Source organism: Cataglyphis hispanica, chromosome 3, assembly GCF_021464435.1.
Source record: "Cataglyphis hispanica isolate Lineage 1 chromosome 3, ULB_Chis1_1.0, whole genome shotgun sequence".
NCBI lineage: Eukaryota > Metazoa > Arthropoda > Insecta > Hymenoptera > Formicidae > Cataglyphis > Cataglyphis hispanica.
Window position 1 is genome coordinate 1,670,269 of NC_065956.1, and position 26,381 is coordinate 1,696,649.

Below are 26,381 nucleotides of genomic sequence, written 5' to 3' on the forward strand. Positions count from 1 at the left end.
ATCCATAATTTATATTTCTTAAGAAATATGCATTTTTTATTTGTACAAGTTGAATTCTTAGACTTTATATTTTATCAATTTTTTGAATCATAAATTTAGATTTTTACTTTGATCTCTTCATTTAGAGATAATAGAATTATTTATGCGTCCTATTATATTTTTTTTTGTACATTAATTACCTCGAACGTGTCGACAAACACTTCCTCTTCCGTTTCCTTTCCTGGCGTCGTTTCTTCTCCGCATTGGCAAGATCTACATACTTTTTCCTCTGTTCGGGAGACATTCGGGCCCAGAGTTTGCCCGCGGCTCGCGCTATCACGGTGACATGCTCTTTCGGTTTCTTGCTACGCAATCGCAAGAAGAAGATGATGAAAGGATTTGTCGCTCGAACGTTATGCCAGTCTCGTGAACTTTGGCCGACTGTTTTGCCATTTCTGTTCGCTGGTCGTCTGTCTTTTCTAGTACCTGCGCTACGTGAAAGGCGAAACTGCAAAGTACGCTTTTGCGTATTTAATAACGATCGGTCGCTAACAATAATGCTTCAATATCTTTAAATTATAATATTAAAAATAACTGATTCTTGTTCTTGCGCAAATAATCCGACAAGAAAAAGTCACTTCTTTTATCAATTTTATAAGAAATCAAGAAAAAAGAGAGAAAATTAATCAATAAAATATTTCTCATATGAATGTCTGTTACAAAAAAAATATATTTTTTTTTTACATGATTCAAAATAACAGGCTCTTAAGTAAATTATATCTCATATGATCAAAAATGAATACGTCAAAAATTAAAATTATGCGAACCGAAGGCGTTGCTTTATTATAAATATAAAATTAATATATAAAAATTAGTTTACCAGCCGTGACTTTCCTTCTTATCTTTCTGAGTTTTAGAAGGTTGCGTAGAGCTGGTATTTCCCATTTCAGTTTTATTTTACGATATTAATAATTTTTCTAAAAATTAACATTACTTGACAATTTATTATTAATTATTTTCGTTGATCATGACCGGTAATTTTATTCAAGACAGTTGTCTCGTTGACATTTATATCGCGAAAGATTGTCCCTTGTTTTTTCAAAGGACAAGCACAATTTCGATTACAAAGTGATGTATGTATAGAATGGAACAATTCTAGATCTTTGTAACATAATTAATTCAATATCGTGCGTGCCTTTATCTTATTTCCTATCGCCTTTAAAGATCATTTCAGACAGGTTACAAGCTTCAGAATAGAAATCATTTTATAATTACATATGTTACATATCCTAATATATGAATATGTGCATTCTAACATATAACATTTACATTCTTATATAACTTTTTTGAATGTTTCTGTATTATATATGATATGTAGACAAAAATCAATATTATTAGTAAAATTATTAATTGAAATCTGTCCCGCGCGAATAGATTGCCTGAAATGGTCTTATATAACATATATAGCTCATTCTATACAACATTCTATTAACAACATAATATAAAATAAAAAGATGTTCCTATTTTAGCTTTTAAATAATCTTTGTCTATTGAATCTTATAAACTATGAACATATAAATAATAATATTATAAAAATCCTATTTTATACAGCCAAAGAATTGATAAAAATTTATTTTATTAATTATACTTGTGTTATATGTATACTTTTTTTATGTGCAACGTTATAATTCTCCGCCTGCTTGAGCTGCTTTCTTTGGTTTCTTATTTTTGCTCCATTTATCAGGACAGTAGCAAGCCTCTTTCTGGGCATCGAGAAAGCTCTTGCAACCCAATGCGGTTGTCCCTGTGAAAAGGACTTTTGCTGCAGCTTTACATGTGTTGACGATAGTAACGCCGGTAGTCTGGTACGTATCGCAATATCTGTACAAGCATCTCTTGAATTCCAAATCGCACTTCTCCTTGTCCATATTACAAGTGTCATAGCAAATGTCATGGAAGTCACAACATTTTGTCATTTCAGCGAGCGGGAGATATTCTTGATTTACCTATAATTATACAAATATTTGTAACAACTATATTTTAATAAAAGTTGCTGTTGTAATTAATATTATATAGAAAAAGAAAAAGAGAGAAAAAGAGAAAGAGAGTAATCAACTTATATTATATTTTTACTTTATTATATTTTATTTACATTATATTTTTATTTTATTAAATATAAATCGATATAAAATATCACAAACTAATTTTAAAAAATTACATAATCTAAATTAAATTAAAAATTTGATTAAATTATAGGTAACAATAGTATGCTTGTTTGCCCAATTAGCCAAATAAATATTTAATGTCGCAAATTTATATTACTGAAAATAAAGTACTTCTCAATAATATTTATCTAGTATCATGAGGAAGTGCTTCAAACACCAACCTCGATTCCGAGAGAACCGCATCCGTTGCTTCGCGGTTTATGATTCCAGTCTGGTTTTGGCGCGGAGCCTGAAAAATTTAAATAATGCGACATTGAAATTTGTCCAATCACAACGTAGACAATGGCTACGTTCCACTTGACGATTGAAGAGTCGCGAGCATAATCTATCCTTGTTTAACTTTCAGTGAGAAGGAGATAGCCTGATTTCACGTTGTGATCGCCAAATGGAATGTAGCTTATGTCAATTGTTGAGAATATTTCACTTCAAATATCATTTCATCAGGATCACTTAAAGTTTCGCCTTTTTTTGCATTTTCTGCGTAGAAAACGATAGAAATCGTTAGAAGAAAAGGGGAATTAGAAATAAAGTGTAAAAGGTGCAAATAGTATTAGGAGCTTCGAATCGATCGGAATCGACCAATGGCGGTGCACGATGGAGAGATAACCTGATAACGCGATGAATAAATTCACAAATGTAAATATATGCACCATCGGGACATTGGAAGACGCAGTTCTCCTCCACGGCGGCATCGAACACCTCGTGTATGTCCTTGATCTTCCTCGCAACGGTTATGGCGTTGGTGAAGAGATCTTGAAAGACTGACTCTGCCGCCAATACGGCGTCCCGTAAATTCGACAACAATCCGGCGCCGTAGCCAGACCAAGCGTATGCCAAAAATGTTAACACGTAAATTATGATTTTACGATACTGCGATAGATCCATTCCTCGTAATGACTTCGATCGCTTCGTTTGGGATCGATGCGATTGGGCGATCTCCGCTGGACTGCGGATATTTTTAGGTGTACGAATCAACTAATATAGTCATCATGAATGAACACGTGGTGTTCGCAGATCGTGGACACGATGTCGTGCGATTTAAATATTACAATTATTTGCTCAGTTTTTTGTACTTACATCACCTTACACTTCTCGGTCTAAAATGAAATAGGTATTCTACTTTTAGGATTCGCAACAACGGAGTGGTAAGGGAAAAAAAGTGCAGAAAGTGCACTTAGAAACGATAAATTTATTTCTTACCTCATGTCGCACAACTATTGCGCATAATATAATTTATTCTTATATCGTAATTTATATAGATATTAAATGCAATATACTTAAAACAGTTTCGCGTTATATAGATTTTATATCGATTTTGTCCAGCCCTATGTGATCAATTTTAAATATAATTCACTTGATTCTATATTTTATAGGCTATTTTTATAAATAGTAAAGTTTAAAAAAACACTAAAGAAATTGTTTGAAGTAAAATTAAAATTAATCGATATTCAGAAATTATATTTTCCCATTTTACTTTTGCATGAAAATGTCAGCATACATGATGATATTATAGAAAAGAATATATTTTATTTTATATTAAACATATTATTTGTTATTCATTATAGAGCACTTCGAAGATTAAAAGTTAAAATTTTTTTTCAAGCTCGCCACTCTCGAACAATTTCTTTACATCAGTACCACCTCCTAAACACTGTCCATTGAGGAATACCCTCGGCACTGTTCTGGCACCTGTTATTTCGGCCAATACGTCTTGTATGTCTTGTGCATCTTCTCTGTTGTCCAATTCTATCGCCGTGTACGGTTTTTTTAATGATTCAAACGCCTATAAACATTAGCGATAAATTAGTACAAACAAACAAATATAATCTATCATAAAGACCTTATATTTCAGATATTTTCATGAAATAATTAAAATGTAAAGTTGGAAAATTATATTTCATGTCATAAAAAAAATTCAGATATCAATGCAAGGATCTTATAATGACTTTGCGAATCTGTTATTTAAATACTAAATAAACTTTTGTACTTGTAATGTTGTTAATCAAATGACATTACTGTTTGTTTATCATTTATTATTTTTCAGGAAGATTCCATTTCCAGTAACAAGATTGAAGTCACTCTCTCATGGAATAAAATATAAATACCTGTTTGGCCATTTTGCAATATGGACACTGAATCTTGGAGAATATGACGACTGTATCCTTTGCGATAAGGTCCTCGACGAGATCTCGTGTGGCAGGCATGTTTGACTTCTTTGTACTGGAAACTGAACCCATTTGATTGCTAAAGAGATCATTCACTTCAATTATGCCTCACACGTTCGCATTCATTGTTCAATTATGGAGAATTTCAACTGCACCCGATTTCCGGTATTGTACGGGATCTGATAAAAGAACTTATGTTTTCTAGACTAACTATATATAATATATATTTCTCGCTACAAAATAAATTTTACTTAGATATCATGTCAGACGCAGTTTGAATCATTCATTAAACATTCTTTGTGCAATTACATGGCAAAAATTCATGCATTATTATTAGAAATATCTGAATAAATATTTAACAGATTATTATATAGAGGGATAGATCTAAGTACATGTGCAATTTTGTAAGCACAACAAATTACTTGGAAATAAAAATAAGTCCTGTATTCAATAAACTTTCTGTTTATATTGTAGAGTTGAATAATATGGGAAATATTGCAAAACTTATTATTTTTAGCTAATATATATATATATATATATATATATATATATATATATATATTTAGCTTATATTTTAGCTAATATTAGATTACTAATATAATTTGATTAGTTGTATATCGCATCAATTAAAACTAATCAGCAGATAAACACAAAGAATATTTATTATTTCAACAATTAAAACATTTTTATAAATTTTATACAAGATTGGAAAATACAATCTAATTACTTTTTCCATTAATGAGTAAATTAATTCTTCACTAATAAATTAAGAAAAATCAGAATAGATGAATTGGATTATATTTTCTGCATTATTTTTTTTATATAAATTCCGCGTACAATTTGCATGAACATGTATATTTTATTAATTTCAACAAATCTCATAACCTCTCTAATAGTAAATTCAACTGCATAATCTATCATATTTATCTGAATAAGACAACTTTAACTTGTCAAATAATATACTACAATTTGGATGATATATAATTTTTGTTGACTTTATAATGGTGATAAAATGACATTTTTGTTCGAAAACAACTTTGTCATATTATCAGAGAAAAATCAGTGACTAAACCATACGATTGTTTTAATCAATGGAAGACAGCAATAGTTATCTGAAATTTGTGTTATAGATTCGTGCGTACGAGGCATACACACAACGAATCTCATTTCATCTTATTCATCTTGTCATTACATTCTTTGAAGAAGAGTGTCGTCTCGATAAAGATCGATTCGTCTGTGTGGAACGCAGGCGATTAATGCAGCAAACGTCAAGAGAGAAAAAGACCTTCACACTTGATTCATTCTTACCTTCGATTATTCAACTGCGAGTATATTTAAGGGAGTTTAAGAGTTTAAGTACATGTATGTTTTCACAAGAATGTATGACTAATTGATTAACTGCTGTCAATAATTAAGAAACAGATCATAAGCTCAGAGCACGAGTTATGCGACTGCTTCAGCTGATCGATTGACAGTAGTTTCCAATCGATACCAGTTACCTCCACTTAGCATTAAGGTGCATTTCGATATTCACTATCAATACTGAAAATCTACAGTATACGTGACGTAAACTACAGATTTCGGCTTCTAAGTCTTGTATACAGAGCATCCTTTAAAAAAACTATACGTACAGAGAATCTTCGAGTTTAAATTCAACTTTAATTAAAGAGATTGATTGAAATAATTGTGTGTTTACTAATATTGATTTAAATTTATATAATATATTGCTCAATTTTAAAAATTAATTTGTAGCTTTTTCATAATTTTTAAATTGATGTTTATATATATAGTGGAATTTTTTTTTATAAATGTGGGAGGAGATTATTCTCGATATTAATATCGATTAATCGAATATAGTTTTTCTAATTTGCGAGACCCGTAGGTCGACAGTGGTTGGTGGTTGACGGTGGTCGATGACTGTCGATCGTGTTGGAAGTTGGAGTTGAAAGTGGTGGGAAGTGGCAAGTGGCTCTCCTCGATATTTGACGTTGACGTATGCTGGCGAACGTTTGGCGAATGTGACAAATTATTTGACTGTAGTAGCCGTAAGGTTTCTTGCGATCCGGTCATGACGTAACGACAAAATCACGCGAGATGAACAGAACCGCGAGATCCGTAGGTCCCTGTAGAGGCGGCTTGTACGTCGTCGAGGGCGAAGTATGCCTCCTGGTGACGGCGATGCGGCGAGGTGCCCGATGGTCGTCGCATTCTCACCAGGTTAGAATAGTAAATAATTAATAAAATAATTAGTGTTATATGTATTGAGCATTTCTATTTTTGTTTATGTCAAATTCGCCCGCGTTGCAGAAATCGCTTTAGTGATCGATTGTTTTGACACTTGTGTAATTTGATAGGGACTATTGACATTATGAAAGAGATTTGAAAAGTGCATTTTAATAGTATAATTCAATTTCCAGGATGACGATCAGGATACTTTAATGAAGGGTTTGAATACTTTGAAGGAAGTGTTAAACGAGCATAGAGATCTGTCTCAATTGGAACCTGCAGTTTTTCTTACTCCCTTCTTGGAAATTATAAGATCAGAGGAAACCACAGGACCTGTTACTAGTATAGCATTGTCTGCTGTTAATAAAATAATTTCTTATGGTCTTGTTGGTTAGTCTCAAAAGTAGCAACTATAATTTTTGTCTTTTTTGTACTCTAATACATAGTTTTTTTTAGATGCTAATCATTCTGCCATAGCTTCCTGTGTAGAAGCTATAGCAGATGCTGTTACGCATGCAAGATTTGTGGGCACCGATACATCTGGTGATGGAGTAGTCCTCATGAGAATCTTACAGGTATTGAGAGCTCTAATGCTTTCACCAGCGAGTGATCATCTCTCCAACGAAAGTGTATGTGAAATTATGCTGTGTTGTTTTAGGATATGCTTTGAAACACGTCTCAGTGGTGAGTTTTACTGAAGGCAGTTTCATATTTCTGCTGATAAATACAAATAAATAAAATATTTTCTTTGCAGAAATACTTAAAAGAATGGCAGAGCATTGTCTAAGAGATATGGTTCAACATTTGTTTACCAGATTACCTCAGTTTGTCGATGATACTAGAATCTTGCCGAATATGAAAGTATGTTTTGTAAGTTATGATTTAGAACATATATTTATATGCAAAATGTAACATCTTAATTTTTAACAGAAAATGAGAACAAACAGTATAGAAAATACTCGTAGCAAAAATAGAAAACATAAAAGTTACACAAAGCAAAAATCTAAGTCCATCACGGATGACGTCGATGAAAAGGAGCCGCTTATCCTGAGTTCAGTTGACAGAATACAAGCGAGTCATTTGGCCACTACGCCTGTTTCACCAGTCGGAAATATTGTTGATATGCAAGGATCCTTAGATCATGGAAATATCGATAAAAACGAGGACGAAAAAAGTGAGAGCAAAATTGATACGAGCAAGGATAATAATATTAATAAATGTAGTAAAGCAGTGGATAATCAAGAAACGAATAAGAAGCAAGAGAATGATAGAGAAGTAAAGAGTAGTGATATTAAAAACGAAACCGAAACGACCGAAATTAATGGTGTGTCTGAAAATATTAAAATTGAAAATAAAACCATAGCTCCATTAGAAATTAAAAGTGCAACTTCAACAGAATCTAAGATCATAGAGAAAGAAGATGCAAACGATGAAAAAAATACGATGGCTGAAACATCCGAATCTTCCATTAAGCAATCTGTATCAGAAAATCAAGGTACTTGTCATTTTTAAAATAAATCTCAATTTTTAAACTTTTATTTTATAGATAATCGTGTACAGGTGACGAAGAAAAAAGTATTGATTTAGCGCAATCTCCGATCGGTAGTGTAGAAGACTTGTCGATAGACGAAAGCACATGTAAGATGTCTAAAGCGAAAGAGCCTGAACAAATCGAGGAATACGTGAACAGCCAAGGTGTTCGATTTATTCCGCTGCAACAGCGCGCGCCGTACGGTGCGTTGTGCGTGCGCGAGCTGTTTAGATTTCTTATTTCGCTATGCAGTCCCCTCGACAAGCAAAACAACGAAATTATGACTCACTTGGGTCTTAACTTATTGCAAGTGGCGTTGGAGATTGCCGCTGATGCTCTTTCGAACTTTTCATCCTTACTCGCGCTCGCGAAGGATGACTTGTGTAGAAATCTTATCTTGGTAAATGAAACAATTAAACATCATAGTTATATTTAACGTCATATATTAACAATATAGTGCGAAAAATATTGTAATACCTTGTATTTATGTACCAGCTGCTTGGAACAGACAGATTATCGATTCTTGCTGTAGATCTTCAAGTGTCATTTTTACTGTTTGAGTCGCAAAGAGAACACCTAAAATTCCAACTGGAACATTATTTAATTAAATTAATGGAAATTGTTCATTCTGAATCTAATAGGATATTATATGAACAACGAGAATTAGCGCTTGGTACGTGATTTAACTTTGTAATATCACACAATATATGATATTAATCATTTAAAATTTTATTTTTGTGATTTGCAGAAACTATAGTAAGATTGTGGAGAATACCTGGTTTACCTGCTGAGTTGTATTTAAATTATGATTGTGGACTTTATTCCACAAACTTGTACGAGGAACTTATGAAAATGTTCTCTAAAGTATACATTGTCTTATATATTATTATTTATTAATAATTAATGTACTGAAACTTTTTATTTCTTTCTGAAAATTTCTTTCATAGAATGTTTCTGTACCAATGACTACCAGCATGTATAGTATGCAATTGATTTCTTTGGATGCTATAATAATGTTGATTGCTGGAATGGAAATTCGTTGTAAAGGTTGCAAAGAACTGTGCAAGCTATCACGTCACGAAACTTCATCTAATCTCCCCACGCGCGAAGATCTGCTCGCTATAAAAGCGAATAAACGGGTAAGTAATCGTTTTTTTTCTTTCTTTTTTTTTTTTTTCAAATTCTGATGTAATAGGCTACAATAAATCAGAATTTTTTACTATTTCCAGTGGTTGGTTCTTGGCACAGAGAAGTTTAACGAGAATCCGCGGGAAGGTATTGCAAAACTTACAGAGCATGGTCTTCTGGGTACTCCCGGTCACTCGGATCCTGAAAGAGTCGCAAAATTTCTGAAAGAAAATCCCGGTTTGGACAAAAAAGCGATAGGCGAATACATCAGCAAGAAGGAAAACAAAAACATTCTCAATTATTTCGTACATAATTTTGATTTGAGAAATACAAGAATCGATCAGGCTCTGCGACTTTATTTAGAATCGTTTAGGTTACCTGGAGAAGCCCCTCTTATATCTCTTCTACTCGAAAAATTTGCCGAGCATTGGCACGTGAGTATATGTATTTGAATAGTTATTGGAAATAATGCCAATGTAAAATTAGACTAACTGATTATTACTATCTTTAGGACAGCAATGGTAGACCATTTGCTTCGGCCGATGCTGCTTTTACATTAGCTTATGCGGTGATTATGTTAAATGTTGATCAACATAATTATAACGTGAAGAGGCAAAATAATCCCATGACTGCCGAGGAATTCAAGAGAAACTTGAAAAAAGTTAACGGTGATGCTGATTTTGATCAGGATATGCTCGATGACATATATACTTCAATTAAGTAAGTATTACGCAAAAGTGTAAAGTATATTATGATTGTATGTCAGGCTTATATTTCAGAATTTCATAAATATTGTTAATTTGTTATTTTTAGAGGGGAGGAAATTGTAATGCCCGCCGAGCAAACTGGTTTAGTGAAGGAAAATTATCTGTGGAAGGTTTTACTGAGAAGAGGTTCTGGACCTGAGAGCATATATCTGAAAGTAGGCAATTCTGGCGAATTCATTGACAGAGATTTGGCCGAGCATGCATGGGGTCCAATCATCAGCGCTCTTTGTCGAGCTTATGATAAAGCGCCAGACAAATCATTGCAACACAAAGTCGCTCAAACATTTTTCAGGTTTGTTAAACTTAGCCTTCTAAATATCTATCATAAATGTCTCTTTGTGTACTAACTGGACTTTCTTTTTTTAGTTGCGCGGCGATCAGTGCTTACTATAGCATGTGCGGCGACTTGGATACACTCATAGTAAGCCTTTGCAAATTTACGAGTCTGATAATTGGCGCGAAACCCGAACAAGTAGTTCTGCATCTCGGTGGAAGCTTAAAGTCGCAATTGGCCACTCACACTCTTTTTAAGATCACGCGGAAACACGGAAACGCTTTGAGAACGTCATGGAAAAATATTATCGATTGTCTGCAAACGCTCTATGAAGCGAGATTGCTGCCGAAAAATCTCACGGAGGCGGAGGACTTTATCGATCCATCCGGCAAGATATCTCTACTCCGCGAACCGACTACGCCCAAAACTTCACCTGGTGATCAAGGAATATTTTCTACCTTTTATTCTTATATTGCCATGGATACATCGCGTTTAGCACATCCTGCTGAAGCAACCGCGCGAAAAAAAGCTGTGGAATTTATTGCCAATTGTGACCTCAAGGAAATTATTGAAGAAAGCAAGTTCTTTCAGGTAAATTGACGTTTGATCACATATAACAATTTATTTATAATTTGAATTGCATATTAACGATTATCGTCATATTTTACAGATTGAATCACTCAATTCTCTGGTTGGTGCTTTAGTATCGGTAAATCCTAATGATGAAGACACATCTATATTTATATTGGAGTTATTGCTAGCAGTAACTATACAGAATCGCGACAGAGTAAGGTGTATCTGGCCAGTCGTTCCGGGTCACTTGGATCGCTTGTTAACAATGGCGGCACGTGAGAACCATCCTTATCTCCTTGAGAGAGTAGCCGTTGGTATGCTCAGACTTGCTATCAGACTTTTACGCGGCGAAGAATTTGCCTGTCTGTCTCCTCTATTACCTTTGACCTATCTGCCATCCGCGACGACCGCGCCATTGGCTCGGCAAATCGCTTATGGCCTGTTTGAACTATTGAAAACAGGCGCCGCAAATATTCATAGTGCCGAGGATTGGAAGGTGGTGTTTAGTTTGTTGGAATGCGCAGGTGCCGGCGCATTAGCACCAAAACGGTCCAACACTGTACTGGATGAAACAACAAATGCTCGCACATCGGTTTTGGATCCCAGACCCATTAGTCCCGTGCCAGAATGGGTGCTCGTGTCGCCGACTGGCACTGAAGCACCACTTCCGGTAGCTGCTGACACGATAATACTAGTGCGAGATCTGCAGCCTCACGATTCGGCAGCGTTTGTCAAGTGCTGCGAAAGCCTGAACTTCTTGGTACGCGACATGGCGCATGTGACACCATTTAACTTTGATCTTTGCGTCAACTGCGTGAGAACGTTTGCCGAGGCGGTTCTGCAATGCGCGGGCAAGCGAAACAGGGTGTACAATTCCGCGGAGGAAGTGCCCGGTTATCAGCAAAGTCCGGTGCAGTTGTTGGATCTGATGCACACGTTGCATACGAGAATTGCGCAGGTATTCCGATGGTGGGCGGAGGAGGGTACCATCGAGGACGGAATATCCTTATGGCCGCAAGCTTGGCGACCGTTGTTGCAAGGTATCGCGCGACTCTGCTGCGACTCCCGTCGGCCAGTGCGCACGGCAGCGATAACGTATCTTCAGAGTACTTTGCTAGCGCACGATCTGGCACAACTTACTGCTATAGAATGGTCGCAATGTCTCGAGGAGGTGTTGTTTCCATTACTAGCGCAATTGTTGGGTCCTATTGCGACCAATGATCCTATTGGCGTCGAAGAAACAAGAGTCAGAGCCGCGATGTTATTATCCAAAGTATTTCTTCATCATCTTACTCCTCTATTGACTCTACCCGGTTTTCTGCCACTGTGGTTGACAGTGCTGGAGCTTCTACGTGCATATATGCATGCTGATAATAGCGAGCTTCTATTCGAGGCGATTCCCGAATCGTTGAAGAATATGCTGCTGGTGATGTCATCAGCCAACGTTTTGGCACCAAGTTCTAATCTCTGGGCGCCTACATGGAGAGCGATCGACGCGTTTCTGCCGAATCTAAAAACGGAGCTCTTTCCGGAACCACCGGTCGCGGTTCTGCCTTCTCCGCAGCTGTCGCCACAACTACCTCTGCAACAATCGCCGCAACAACCACAAGTTATCAGTTTGGTCGGCCAACAACAGCCGCCATCCTTCCCGGGATCTATAGCACCACAACCAGAAACTACTACTCTTATTTCAGCCGATACCGAGTGCTCTAATGACAATAACGCAGACGTGAAAACCGTAACACAGCCAGTCGATATTCTCAATTCTGTGCAATCCGGCGGTGTTCCGATTCCGATTTCGTTACCGACATTGATATACAATGCTGAAGGTAAAGAATCGCAGCAAGTGATCACTCTAATTAGTCAACCACCGCCTAGCGTCTCTAGTCCAGTCGCGGTGCAGCCCACCGCTCAGAATATTTTTGATATTTGCTATTCGGCGAACTCTTTGATGGATAAGACAGGCGAACGACAACAACAGCAGCAACAACTTCAACCGGTATCGCTAAATGAAGAAAATTATAATAGACCGCTGAAGAGTACAATGCAAAATGTTGAACGAAGAGAGACGACCAACGAGAATCGAGATTTGATTCTCGCGAGAAAATACGATGAATGGAAACAACAGCAGGAACAACAACAAATGCTGATGCAGCAACAATACACACAATCATATGAACAATCGGCACAGTATCAGCATTCGGTGATGGAAGGCTCTCCCTATCGCGTGGATCCATCTGAGGTGAATCAATGTCTTACATCTTAACAGGATCTTTATGAGTCAATCGTCAGAGTAACCGATTAATTCAAATAAAAAAAAGTGTTTGCTTTAGATCGATCAAACGCTTTATTTTTTTACGAATTAATGTTAAAATAACGTTACATCAAGAAATGTTAACGAAACATAAAGATATTTGATATTATCTTTACGGACATTAAAAATTGTGAGTTATAATCTCTATGATCGTCCAAAACTTAATTTCAATAATATATGAATATAAGTATATCTCATTAAAGAAGAAATGAGATAGAGTTTGCTTATTCATTCTTCCGATTGATGCGTGGTAGAATGTAACTAAATGTTCTGTTTGCAGACGACGACAGTAGATTCTACGGGGACGACGACGATTAACTCCGCGGCGTATTTTAGTGACGATCCGGCAGCGGATCTTCTCTTCGTCGTCACTAATCCTTGACCACTGTATATTTTTTATGTAAATTGTATTATATAAAACATTTCTATGATGCGCGTGATGTTTTGTGTAGATGAGGAACTCACTCTCTCAAAAATGCTCGGTTAGACGAGGGAAGATACGTGGTATAGGCATAAATTTATCATATCTTTGGTTTGTATATTTGGCACTCATTATATACAAATAATATATATGTACCATAATGTATGTTACTGTCAAGATTATTATTTATAAAATGAATATAATTTTGACAATAATAATGACAACATATAATATAGCTCTCGACATCACTTTTAGCACTCGATATGTACTTCCGTTTAATTTCTCTTTTGCGTCACTGGTAAAAGAAGTTCTCTTCGCGAAAAGCCAAATGCGTAGACCAAAATCTTCTGAAGAAACCGATCAATTTCTTGCGATTAATGTTTTTATCGACGTGTTATATGTGTTTTACGTAGAATGATGCGAGTTGAATAATATTTCTCATTAGATATATATTCTTACAAATTCTACTTAAACATTTACAAATTCTATTTAGAATTGCAGATGAGAAAATTTCTCTTCTTTCTCTCACGTCTGCATGGATAGTCACGTATGTTAATTCGTACCTGTTCAATGCCATGTGATCTTAGAGAGAATTAATCGACAGTGGTTTCGTTAATCGAAGATTGAAACCAAAATTTGCAATTTTGGTGAGTTCAGTTTGAAAATGTTGTTGAAATATGCGAAAAACGATTATATACATCATTATTATGTTTCCGGATAAACATTAGGTATTGCTCTCGCTTAGCAAAAAATCTGCAGTCAAAAGCTGAACTCCCAACAAAATTGTATCGATTTCAATTATCGTAACTTATTTATACTTTGAACGCAATCGAATGTTTCTTCATTCTCGCGATATAGCCCGATCTGTACATATGCAAATAATATATTGAATAATAAGAAATTTATACATGCATCATTGTTCACAAACTCCTGGATCCGTTGAACAAGACTATTTCGATGACGACGTTGCGGTTCATGTAACTTGAAATGATTGTGACTTGTGAAGCTTTCGTTTACGATCATTACTGCTCACTATAAATTATTATTAAAATTCTTAAAGGATCAAAATATTATATCCCTGAGAATGACGCTCTCATTTTTCACTCGCGTTTCCTTATATGCGACAGTGTGCTGTTTGTCAAATATTTCGACAAGTCGAAAAAAAAAATTATATTGGTGCACAATCTTATACACACTTTGTATCTGTGTAGATAATTGTTCAGTAATATGGATAGAGAGAGTGTCGCGCTTTCCCAAATCGCGATCCTTACCAAAGATCATGCGATGAAAAGCTCCTTTTTCTCATTGTAATTGTACATAAAAATATATCTGTTTATTTCTCTCGTGCAATATGTATATATAAATTCGCTTATATTTAATCTCTCGCGACAGAGATGGGCGCTCTATCGTGCGTCTAGATTTGCATCCGAGTCAATACGATCGATATATGTATATCGAACATGATAGATTTCTCAGATTTGTTTTTTTTTTTTTTATTAATACATTCCAATAGAACGTTTTCTTCTCTCTTTCTTAATGCGATTGGACAATTAATAAATTGGACGGAAATTGGTTGTCACTAGGTTATTATTGCGCTGCGTCTGCAATAATAGCCCAATGTTTTACACTTCTCGCAGAGATGCTGAGGATGGACCTTGCTTTGATCGGATACATCCAGACCATCGGGTTTTTCCAACGGCCTCTGAAAATAATACGAGCGATCTTATTGCCCACATTCTAGAAATGTTTGACAAGAATAGCGAATTAATCGCGTTCTTGCAAGAATATTTCAATTTCCTCATTTTATGTAAGAAGGAGAGAGAGAGAGAGAGAGAGAGAGAGAGAGAGAGAAAGAGGGATATATGTATATGTTCTATTAATATATTATTTAATTTATCCATATATATTGTATATTTTAATATTATTATATAACATTTTTTATTATTTTTAATATTGTTAATTAGATTATAATATAATTTGTTGTATGATTTTATTATATTGAAAATATACATGTAAATCAAAGAGATTCTTGGTGACTGTACAGCGATTCTCGCATATCGATCACTAAAGCATTCGCTTGCGGCGTAGCTACGGCTTGATTATAATAGAAATTTGCGAGTGTCTTTCGCGAAATTTGTAACATAACGATTACCGGTGACTCTCCGCACGACCGGATATTTCTGCTCACCGGGCGGCAAGAGCGAGCGAGCGCGATTATGCGACTATAATTAGCTTTTCCGTTGGTTTACGCGAGATTTCGTTCTTTCGGTCGCGTAATATTTCGAAAGAGAGCAGAACGCGGTTCCAAGGATCTTTTATCAAGTCCGGTTGGAAAAGGGACTCCGTCGGGTGAATATCTCGACCTAATTTTATCCTAATCGAGAAGAGAATCGCGTAATGGAAGAGACGGATCCTTCTCGCTCACCTGCTTATGAGGATACACGTTTATGTGACACTTGATGCACTCTTGGCCCATATTGGCCCAGCTGTTGCCCGACATCCACTTGCGCTTGCATTTCGGACACTTGTATTCGCCGAAGCACCGTTTCTTGCCCTGATAAGGCGTCAGGCCCTCGCCCTTAGGTCGCGCCTGCGGAAATTAAAAGAATGGGATATTTTCTAATTGCCGAGCGCAAAATGTAATTCGGCCACGATTAAACAATTAAATTGATCGTCGAAAATTTTTCGCGGAATTTCATCGATCGAATTCGTCTCTTTGCATATCGGTGCGTGCGATTATTGCATGAAACCCAAAAGTAATCGCATATTTCAGTGTCTGGATATCAAGTAATATTAACAAATAACAATCAAAAGATTTTGGAAACACGTGCAAGAACCTAATTCAATAATATATGTATATATGTATAGCTTTTGAAAGGCTATCACTCTTTTTAAATCTTTCTTCTCTCTTTAAAAAATATTCGTTAAACATTCGATGAACGTTCATCTCGAATTAGTTAATTAAAGTTATCAATTATTTTTTGGGGGAAATTATTCCCTGTTCTTTATAATTCATTAAATAGTAGCGACGTGAAAAATGTCACCTCAGCCAGGAGAAACGGCTTAATTGGTACACCCTCATTGAGCATGTCGCGATGATTGACCGTATGACGTCATGTGTCCCAGAGATGCTACTTGCTATGTCAATTAACGTTCAATTGAGCTACGAGTATCCCGCTGTTGTCACATCAAGGGACGCGCATCGTTTACGAGTATTGCTATACTGATGGCTCCTTGCGACGATTTTGCGTCCGTGGAGATTTATCTCAATGAATCATTTCGAAAGAGAGAAGAGATTCTCTCTCTTACGTTATTCTATATTAATATTATTTAATCTTTCTGATTGTGACAGAATAGTAGACTTTGAATAGACTTGGATAGTAAAATGTTGGCGACATAATTGGAACTATATTTAAATATTATTCCGGGGATATTTATTCGAAATATAAAAGTTGTTTATGATTATATATATATATATATATATATATATATATATATATATATATATATAATATTAATGTTATATGTTATATAAATTATTATTTTATTTATATATATTTTATGTATATTTAAATACTTTTTAATTGTGTGTATATACTAAAAGGAAAATTTTCTATAAAATATCTTGTTAAAAAAAAAGTTTATATAATGTTTATATTTTGAAGTTCCGAATTTTTTAAATACTATTGATCGGGTTTAAATCCAGTTCGCGCAACTCGTCTAATTAGTCTCTATTTATTACATTACTCTATCAACAATTAATAATTTCTTATATTATTACAGTAAAGTTTAAACAAGATGTATTTAGAACATTATCTTGTGTATTGCACACGTGCTTCTACGAGATAACATACGATAATTGATCGGAATTTTTCATAAATCAGACGATAGATTGTAATTGCACATTGAAATATAGAGTTAAATCAGAGGATGATAAAGAGATAACTATTATATTCCGGAAGAATCTTTAAATTTCAATTTGCGATCGCAATCTTTAATTCGAGCTTTGCTATCTACAGACTTTCTTACGACTTTTTTATTTCAAAATAATTATAATATATAGAAAATAATCAATATATTTATTTTTAAAAGTATTTAAAATACGCAATAATGAATAAAAAATATAATCAATGAATAAAAGGTAAATCTATGAAATTATATTGTTATTAAAAAGAGCAAGATATTGTAATTTCAATTCTAAAAATACCGACCTGCGGGCAGTCCTTGATATAGTGACCTTTCTTGAAACACAAGTGACACAAGTATGTCGACGGTGGCCTCTTGGTCGGTTTCTTGTCGTTTAAGCTTAAATCCGTAAAGTGTTCCGCTAAGTCCGCAATATTCTCCGCCACACTGCCTCGCATTGGCCTGATGGATCCGGACGGATTTAGCGAGCCTTGATGCAGATAAGTCTGCGACACGCCAGGAAAATTGTTCCAGATTGTAGGAAGTAGCTTGCTCTAAAATATAAATAATAATCCGCTCGTCGACTTACTAACAGTAATGAGTTCGCGAACAAAGGTCTCGAATAACTGTCTTAACTCCATTTATTATTATTTTCTTCAGAGGCAAGTCTAGATGAAACTTCTTGTAATTTTCTAACGTACATCTTCATTTTTTTTTTTATAGATTTAATACGGTTTGGAAATAAACTTTGCGCGAAGACAAAGACGCAGGATAAATCCTATTGTTTACGAATGATTCGCGGATGATTACCTGATCAGGTGGCTGCGATGGATTTTGCTCGGCGATGGCCAGATAGACCCAATTGAGCAAATGCGGCGGATAGGTCGACTGTTGAAGGGTCTTCTGATTCGAAGCACCCGCGCTGTAACTGATCCGAGTTGAGTCCTGCAACTGCATGCGTTGCATGGCAGGTGTTGGATGACAAGCGGCCATATTTTTATCTAATCGGCTCGCAAGTTTATCGGTCCCTGTCTCGAATCGTCGATGCGACAATTTTCTGATTGATTTATCTCCGATGATCGTGTATCATCTCCGCAGAGAGTCTATCCTTAGATCCAAGCGCGATGTTCTTTCCATTTAACTTTCTCATTCGATAATTATCTTCTCATTAATCTCTTTCGAGAAAAACTTGATTATCATAAAAATAACTATTAATATCCTCCCACTTCTTGTTTTAATAATATTTTTTTTACAAATTTCTTAATTTTTCAATACAATAATGTTTGGATTTGTAGCAATGATGCGATAGTTAATTTTGATAATCAATGCGACTTTTAATTTTGACACCATCAGCGCTTTATAAGTGACAACTATTTATGTGACATTAAAAAAGAATTATTGCTTAAAATCAAAAATTCTCGATAAAGATTGTCAACGAACAAGGATGCCATAATCGCGTTGCAATTTTGAATACACATTAAAAATCTCCGTTTTCTATTATGTAGAATTGCTTGGAATTTTACTGATTTCGTCACGCCTCGCACTGTCACTCCTCATCAGACATTCTCTTAAGTCGACAGTGCATCGCGAAACTGCATCTTCTTCGACTTACATTGAATGCATCCGAGCACTTTCGACTGAACAGACTCTTTAAAACGAATATGTACTTAATGTTTGCAGGCGACGCTTTTACGCGTTCTCACGCACACACATACACACACACACATACAGGCACACACATACACACGTCTCGCGTGTTGAACCCATCTTGTCTTCTCATATGTTATCGAGATGTGTATATTCTTGTACATACATATCGTGGAAACGACCGGTCGTTTTCTCGGATTTTTCGACGCGATATTTCCGACTCGATATTTTTCGTTTGAGGGATACTGTTTCAGTTTGCCTCATTCGTGAAATGTTCTTGAGTCTACATTTTTATATTCATTGTCAGATACATCTGATCGATTTTTAGTGCAACCTCAATGCTAATTCGGAAAAAAAATTTTGTTATTAAATTATATATTTTAATTTTTAATAAATTATATATCTTCCTGTGAGACCACACATTATTGACATTTTTGATTCGTCAATCGTATATAGTATAATAGAACGACGAATGTTCTCGTCAGTTTCGACTCGCGGAAAGACGCATTATTATGACGTACTAGGACGATTCTGAAGCTATTATAAAAATAAAAAAAAAAAAAACACATAGAGAGAGTACTATGCTATTATCGTTTTTATCGTAGATTGCGACCCACACCCGTTCTCCACACGATTACGCGCGTTAAATTCACTGTTCGAGATTGAAACCGAAACTCACGCAATTTTCAAGCGATCCCGCACAGCTGAGGCCGCGAAGCTCGGAACGGGCCTCGATCGCGACGAGTGTGCTCGTTGCTCGAGTACGACGTGCCTGCTGCGCATCATATTAACGCACTGATGCCACCGAAGAGACGATCCGGCGTTTGGACCAACATGCAAAAGCGAACGAACGTATGTACATCGAGAGAGGGAGAGAAAGAGAGAGAAATAGTCGAGAAGAGAGCCCCGCCATGTGGTGTGTCTATTTCCGTGCTTGCTCTCGACCGACACGACGTCTCCGAATAAACCTCGTCTCAAAGCGGCTCCTTCTTGCGCTGTTCTTGATGAATCTGCCCCGCGAAGCTTCTCATGGTCGTAGTCCACGTGAGCTTGACAGACGCGCTCGCCTACGGCATGTCTATCGAATATTTCGGGATTGTTCCTCGATTTTCAGATATTTCTGCATATTTTTCGATATAACGCTATTATTATTGTTGAAAAAAAGATTTATTTACAATAGTTTTATTTGTGTGCTGAACATTATAAGGCTCTTATCACAACTTTTATTATTATATTTTTATTGTTTAATTCTATAGTTCTTATTATCATTTTTCATCAAGACATTTCTATATAAGTTTTTTATAGATGTTGATTATTGTATATACAGGATAAATTATTAGAAATAACTGGTTTTATTACACTATGATAAATGATTAGAAGTATCATGCAAAATATCTGTGTGTTATCAGAACGCTCTATTATTGTTCATCTAAAAAAATCCTGGCAAACAATGAATGTGCTACGGCGCATTGCGTGCATTGTATATACAACGATTTTTTTACTATGCAATATTGAAATTGTACTTATGTATGTGTTTCGATTTAAGGACAATCGATTATGTCTGCCGTCACGATATCAAAGAAAGTCACCGAACTCTATAATCTATAAATAAGCTCCAATTGTGCTATTCGTGTATCGATTATACTCAGCGAGTCGCGGCAATAAATCGTCATGACGAATCGTCTTTGACACGATAGCGGGGAAGTTGCATTTGTTTGCACGTTCACTCGAATTACTATCGATAGAGATCGAGCTAAAAAATAACCCGTCTTCCGAAATTCTTGCTTACACATTTCAAAAATTTCATTCTTTCGTACACCTTATACAAAGTCAAGTCTTCTTCCTTATAGTAATCCGGAATAGCTTTAGTTTTGGCTTTATCGAATTTTCACTCTCCAGCTATTTTCAGCAAAGAATCTCGTACGTTATATCTTTTGATCTCTTATTTTATATTGGAGAATTCAAGAATTCAGTAAATACTGTATGTGTATGTGTGTGTGTGTGTGTGTGTGTGTGTGTAATTAATTTAAACTTTATATAAATATTTTTTATAATATAAGTCAGGATGCACACGATAATAGTTTGCGATGTATACATCCACATGCGTCTCCAGCCTCACTTTATTTGTAGAATTTCACTTAATCGAATTTTAATTTTAATTTCTCTCTCTCTTCCTCTCTTTCTGTTCCATAAAGTATCGAAATTAAAAAAAATATATTATTTATTTTACAAAAAAGTGCTGCCCCCTTTTCTTTAATACTTGACTTCCCTTTTTAGTTGGTTCACCTGTACCCGAGCGGGGACCATCCCTGACTAATTACCGGCAGATCGATAATTATCGATGAGGGCTGTGCACGAGGCTCTTCGAGGCAGTCGAGGCTCGTCGGCGAACGAGTCAGCGTCTAAAGTTGCGACTGCTCGAGCGTATCAAATATATATACAAGACCGCGACATTATCGCATTTCTGTTCCGATATTTTTAGTTTATACAAATTATACTATCTTAAACATTTCCTCCTTATAAGACGGTATTAAAATGATAGCGTTTGGACGGAAAATTGATTAAAGTTTATCGCGATGCGCGATATTCCACTAAATGAACTTAATGCCATTATCTAAAAGGTGAAAAGAATTATAAAAATATTAATTTAATTTAGAATTATTTAAAACGTGTCATAATTAAATGACTGATTAACACTTCATTATATTTTGTTATATATTATTTAGTATTTAAATTTGAGTGAACAAAATCTCCAATTTTATACTTACCGGCGAAAATTGTATGAGATGGATAAATATGAGAATATTGAGATAGTAGGTGAGGGTAGTTATGGACTCGTAATGAAATGCAAGCATCGTGAAACCGGGCAAATAGTAGCGATAAAAAAGATCTTGGAGACGGAAGAGGATGTGCAGGTGCGAAAAATGGCAATTCGCGAAATAATGATGTTAAAGGTACGTATCAGATTGATCAAAGAGACAATATTATTATATTAATTAATAACAAAGCAAAATGCAAATTTTCATAATTCGATATTTGGATCGAATTCTTAATCCAATTAATATGTAGCACTTTCTCTATTTATTAATTTTAATTTATAAACCAATCGCGTTTTATTAAGTCGATGCTTATCAAGCCGAGATATCCTTCTTGCAGAAATTACGTCATGAGAATCTTGTGAGCATGATCGAGGTCTTCCGTCGAAGGAAACGACTTTATCTCGTCTTCGAATATCTTGATCATACCGTGCTCGATGAGTTGGAGGATGCTGGGGGTGGTCTTGACTGGGAAAGATCGAGACAACATATTTTTCAAATACTGCGCGGTTTGGACTTTTGTCACAATCATAAAGTAAGCAAAACCTGCGAAAACTCACATTTAAATTATATATCTTGTTATAATAAAAAAAAATCTTCACAATGTAATGATTTTAATTATAGTTATTTGCACATCTCATGCTATATCGTTAGGTATAATTTAAGCTTTTTTAATTACGGTTGTCAATTACGGTGTGTGAAGATTGCTATTACAATTTACGTAATAAAAAATAATATAATCCTAGATTTAATCAAGTGGCGATTTGTTTATATATGTTGCATCATATTACGCTTAAAAAATCATGAAGTGCGCACAATAAAATACTTTAAGTATCTATGCAATTTTTAAATATATATATGGCAATTTATCATAACGTACAATTTAATCCTTTAAAGTTACGTAAAATAGATCGTTTGAAAACTTTTAAAACAAAATAAAAATGTCAATTATACTTTTGCGTCATATCGAATAATTTGTGTATTTATAAGGACACGGAATACTCAGAATAGAGTATTTTCGTTTACCGGCAACCTTTGGTAATAAGTGCACCTTCGTTACGGTAAAGTTCACGGCCGTGACGCTTAAATTCCAAGTTGCAGTAAGCAGTACATGTACAATAACACGCAATGGCCGGATACTTAATGAATGATAGCATTGTAACGAACAAGTATAGTGGCTGCTGCATTTGGTCGAACTCGACATAAAGACTTGTATATGGAAAACGTTATTCGTCATTCATCTAATTGAAGATTCTACAAAATATGCAATTAATTGTACTTTGTGTCGCGTAATTAATTAGATTCAAGCAATTTTTTTTTTTTCTTTTAGTTTTTTTCTATCTTTAAATTTTCTTAAATAATAATTTTCTCATAAACATTCTTTTCGTGTCCAAATTCGGGCCCGTCTATCGATCTCTCTGTTTAATTAATTTGATTAATTTGCTCATTTGATTTTTTTGATTCGAGTAGCTTTTCTCAGATAAGATTCTCCTTTTGATAGATCATGCATCGCGACGTAAAGCCCGAGAACGTGCTGGTGTCACCGAACGGCGTCATCAAACTCTGCGACTTCGGCTTTGCGCGCTACATCACCGGACCTAATGAATCTTGCACCGATTATGTGGCGACGAGGTGGTACCGTGCTCCGGAACTCCTCCTCGGTGATACCAGATACGGTAGAGAAATCGACGTCTGGGCGGCCGGCTGTATTTACGCTGAGATGATCACCGGCCAACCTATCTTTCCCGGCGATAGCGAGGTCGATCAGCTGTACCGCATCACGAAGGTCTTTGGTGAGTCGGGGATGAAGGGTACATGATCAGTTAAAAAATTTTATTAGATAATCGTAAAATTGAAGATTGTTAAGCGCCAAATATTGCAAAACAGAAAAAGATTTTTTTTTGGGCTTTTCGAAAAATAATATTAATCCAATAAAAATATATAAAAAACACTTGCTTCAATTATTTAAATATAATATTATTTTAATATTATTTATAAGAATTTTATAAATGGCATCAGCAATTTCACAATGACATTGATCCTGATATCTAAAATTTTGGTAATAAAAATAATTTTTATATAAGATATAATAATACTTCTAATTGTTTTTATTATCAATTTGGCTTTCATTAAATGGATTTGAGTTTCTTTAGTCATTTCGCGCTATTAAATCTGGTAACGTCATTCTGGCAATGTACTATCGAGAACAGGTCCTCTTTACGGGAAACAACCAACGAGCGGTCGTATATCATTCCTACTTCGGCGTGCAAAACCCGATGAGGTGCAGGGCTTACCAAGATCCGCGACAGTGGCTCTCCGAGATCTCTTTCCCACATGGAGTCCGGTATCGATCGATTTCTTGGCACAGTGTCTGCGTACGAATCCTGATACCAGGCCAAAGTGCTTCGCGTTGCTGCAGCATTCGTTTTTCTCGCAGGATGGTTTCGCCGACAAATTCCTTGACGAGCTGCAGCGACTCGTCGCGAAAGAATCCGCAATGAATCCGCTCGCGGCTGAGAAAACGGAAAGATCTTCCAGAATTTGTCGCAGCAGCACCGGAAAGTTAGTCTAAATTAATGATGAATTTATTTAATTTGATGAAATTAGTTAGCTTTTATATCGGATCAAAAAATAAATTTTTGTAATAAAATAATTGTTACATATTTCGTTGAAATAATGTATATATATATATATATATATATATATATATATATATATATATATATAAGTGTATTATAAATATTATAATAAATCTTTAACAGTCAAAATTGAGAAACATAGAAAATGATAAAATTATGATTTATTTTTATACAAAGATTTTTTTTTATTTTATCTCACTTTTTATAATATTACAAATAATTTTCATTAAATCATTTCTAGATGGCAGATGACGCTACTCGAGGAAAGGAGAGCAACAAATAGTATCAAGAAACTGGAAGCTGCAAAGAACAACAATTCGCGAGAAGATCGAGTTGATCGACCGCTGCAAATAAATCGGTCGCGTGAATTGCGTCACTTCGGACCCGTCTCGGTAATACCAAACACTACGTATATTCGTCGGTTGGAGCACAAAGGGCTTCTGATCCCTGAATCGAAAGGCTGTATCTTACCGACTCTGACATCGAAAACGAATGCAAAGAGAAAAAAACTCGATCTCCCTGGCGTGAAAAATCGTTGAGAGGCTACTAAAATTTTTTTTTTCTTGTTTAACATTGACATATTAAGAAAAGAGTATGAGAAATCTGTACAGAGAAACTTTATGGAACTGCAGTGTATAGAGAGCATTGTACATATCTTATATACATATATTCTATATATTCTATAAGTGGATAAAATGGGTTTGTAAGATGAGATTTATTTGCTTTGTAAAAAAAATGAACACACTGAAAAAGATTCTTTTAATTTCATATGGAATGTAAAAATACATATATCCATATTTTCACACACCTTTCAAATTTTCTCAAACTACAAAATATCTCGTAACCACTGTACTTGAAATTTTAGGTAAAGTCGCGAAAATTCTGATCTAAAGATGTCAATGATTTTCACTGTTTATCTGATTTTTCTCTATTTCTCACATATAAATAATATAATTTTTGCAACATTAATAGAGATTTAATCTTTTTGACTTTTTAAAATTGTAATTTTTAACTTATTGAAGCATATTTATCGAATAAAGACTCAAATAAAAATATTTTCATTAAGCTTTTAAAAGTTTAAAAATTGTAGAAAAAAAATAGTAGAAATTATAAACATCATTTTTTTTTCTCTTTCTCTCTCTTATATCAAATTTCGATTAAAAATATAAAAAAAGCAAAAAAAGAAGAAAGTCATTCTGTAATATGTACATAATATGCATATACATATATAATAAAATTATTTTTTATTTATTTTTAATTATAAAATAAGAAAAGATACGAATTGCGAAAAACAATTAAAATTAAGGATGACATGTGAAAGGAAGATCGGGAAATATATTTTCTTTTTCAAAAGAAATGAACAACTTGCTGATCACATCTGACATATTTAAGGGGTTTTTATTTCGGAATTGCATCCATCTTTGAAATATATAATTAATATCTCGCAACGGACGCGTTGACCCTGCAGCAAATGCGACGGGAAGAAAGAAGGAATCTTCGCCCGGACGCGAAAAAATCACCGACACTCATTTTTGTTTCCCTCTTTTGATTTTCTCTTTTTTTTTCTTTTTTTTTTCTTTTCGGCTTCACGCCGTGCCGAAACTAAGAACTCGAGAAGATGAGAGAACATGATTTTTATTTTGGTATCACTCACTTTCGACGTGTTTACTCTGTCGGGATATTCGTCACCACATTCCGCTTCCTCTTTCGTTTCCTTTCTCGCACTCACCCTTTCTCCCCTTACATTATCTCTTTTTCTCATAAACTTAA

The 26,381-nt window shown here is 35.0% G+C and overlaps 6 protein-coding genes and 1 long non-coding RNA gene across 19 annotated transcripts; 3 read left to right on the plus strand and 4 right to left on the minus strand.

Moving 5' to 3' along the window:
• Nucleotides 1–8: 8 nt before the first annotated feature.
• LOC126859402 (protamine-like) lies at nucleotides 9–924 on the minus strand. Its single transcript, XM_050610682.1, has 2 exons — nucleotides 860–924; nucleotides 9–539 (listed from the first exon to the last, which is right to left on the minus strand). Exons 1-2 carry the CDS (start codon nucleotides 922–924, stop codon nucleotides 176–178), a joined length of 429 nt encoding a protein of 142 aa, XP_050466639.1. The 3' UTR covers nucleotides 9–175.
• LOC126848082 (group XIIA secretory phospholipase A2) lies at nucleotides 890–3,108 on the minus strand. Its single transcript, XM_050588648.1, has 3 exons — nucleotides 2,855–3,108; nucleotides 2,366–2,433; nucleotides 890–1,985 (listed from the first exon to the last, which is right to left on the minus strand). Exons 1-3 carry the CDS (start codon nucleotides 3,087–3,089, stop codon nucleotides 1,662–1,664), a joined length of 627 nt encoding a protein of 208 aa, XP_050444605.1. The 5' UTR covers nucleotides 3,090–3,108; the 3' UTR covers nucleotides 890–1,661.
• A 102-nt stretch (nucleotides 3,109–3,210) lies between these two features.
• Nucleotides 3,211–4,397, plus strand: LOC126848085 (uncharacterized). Its single transcript, XR_007687206.1, has 3 exons — nucleotides 3,211–3,349; nucleotides 3,808–3,960; nucleotides 4,249–4,397. It is a non-coding gene; the product is annotated as an uncharacterized LOC126848085 (long non-coding RNA).
• On the minus strand, nucleotides 3,642–5,875 carry LOC126848083 (uncharacterized). 4 transcript variants are annotated; one of them, XM_050588651.1, is made up of 3 exons: nucleotides 5,678–5,875; nucleotides 4,310–4,448; nucleotides 3,642–3,987 (listed from the first exon to the last, which is right to left on the minus strand). In XM_050588651.1, exons 2-3 carry the CDS (start codon nucleotides 4,439–4,441, stop codon nucleotides 3,790–3,792), a joined length of 330 nt encoding a protein of 109 aa, XP_050444608.1. In that variant the 5' UTR covers nucleotides 4,442–4,448; nucleotides 5,678–5,875; the 3' UTR covers nucleotides 3,642–3,789. The 4 variants fall into 4 exon arrangements, with proteins under 4 accessions (XP_050444608.1, XP_050444607.1, XP_050444609.1 ...); XM_050588650.1 differs by having other exon boundaries at nucleotides 4,310–4,548; XM_050588652.1 differs by having other exon boundaries at nucleotides 4,310–4,431; nucleotides 5,678–5,872.
• A 398-nt stretch (nucleotides 5,876–6,273) lies between these two features.
• LOC126848077 (Golgi-specific brefeldin A-resistance guanine nucleotide exchange factor 1) lies at nucleotides 6,274–14,070 on the plus strand. Its single transcript, XM_050588634.1, has 15 exons — nucleotides 6,274–6,586; nucleotides 6,787–6,985; nucleotides 7,052–7,279; nucleotides 7,350–7,456; nucleotides 7,526–8,090; nucleotides 8,156–8,526; nucleotides 8,622–8,799; nucleotides 8,875–8,990; nucleotides 9,074–9,265; nucleotides 9,356–9,688; nucleotides 9,766–9,974; nucleotides 10,068–10,313; nucleotides 10,388–10,886; nucleotides 10,966–13,110; nucleotides 13,463–14,070. The coding sequence occupies exons 1-15, from the start codon at nucleotides 6,464–6,466 to the stop codon at nucleotides 13,562–13,564; spliced, it is 5,613 nt and encodes a 1,870-aa protein (XP_050444591.1). The 5' UTR covers nucleotides 6,274–6,463; the 3' UTR covers nucleotides 13,565–14,070.
• A 948-nt stretch (nucleotides 14,071–15,018) lies between these two features.
• On the minus strand, nucleotides 15,019–20,014 carry LOC126848080 (zinc finger CCHC domain-containing protein 24-like). 10 transcript variants are annotated; one of them, XM_050588645.1, is made up of 6 exons: nucleotides 19,776–19,991; nucleotides 19,122–19,497; nucleotides 18,320–18,684; nucleotides 17,815–18,063; nucleotides 16,029–16,193; nucleotides 15,019–15,305 (listed from the first exon to the last, which is right to left on the minus strand). In XM_050588645.1, the coding sequence occupies exons 3-6, from the start codon at nucleotides 18,500–18,502 to the stop codon at nucleotides 15,183–15,185; spliced, it is 720 nt and encodes a 239-aa protein (XP_050444602.1). In that variant the 5' UTR covers nucleotides 18,503–18,684; nucleotides 19,122–19,497; nucleotides 19,776–19,991; the 3' UTR covers nucleotides 15,019–15,182. The 10 variants fall into 10 exon arrangements, with proteins under 10 accessions (XP_050444602.1, XP_050444600.1, XP_050444598.1 ...); XM_050588643.1 differs by having other exon boundaries at nucleotides 18,320–18,697; XM_050588641.1 differs by having other exon boundaries at nucleotides 19,033–19,497.
• Nucleotides 20,015–21,848: 1,834 nt separating this feature from the next.
• LOC126848079 (cyclin-dependent kinase-like 4) lies at nucleotides 21,849–25,236 on the plus strand. Its single transcript, XM_050588636.1, has 5 exons — nucleotides 21,849–22,110; nucleotides 22,313–22,507; nucleotides 23,474–23,765; nucleotides 24,183–24,534; nucleotides 24,853–25,236. The coding sequence occupies exons 1-5, from the start codon at nucleotides 21,943–21,945 to the stop codon at nucleotides 25,148–25,150; spliced, it is 1,305 nt and encodes a 434-aa protein (XP_050444593.1). The 5' UTR covers nucleotides 21,849–21,942; the 3' UTR covers nucleotides 25,151–25,236.
• The last annotated feature ends 1,145 nt before the right edge of the window (nucleotides 25,237–26,381 follow it).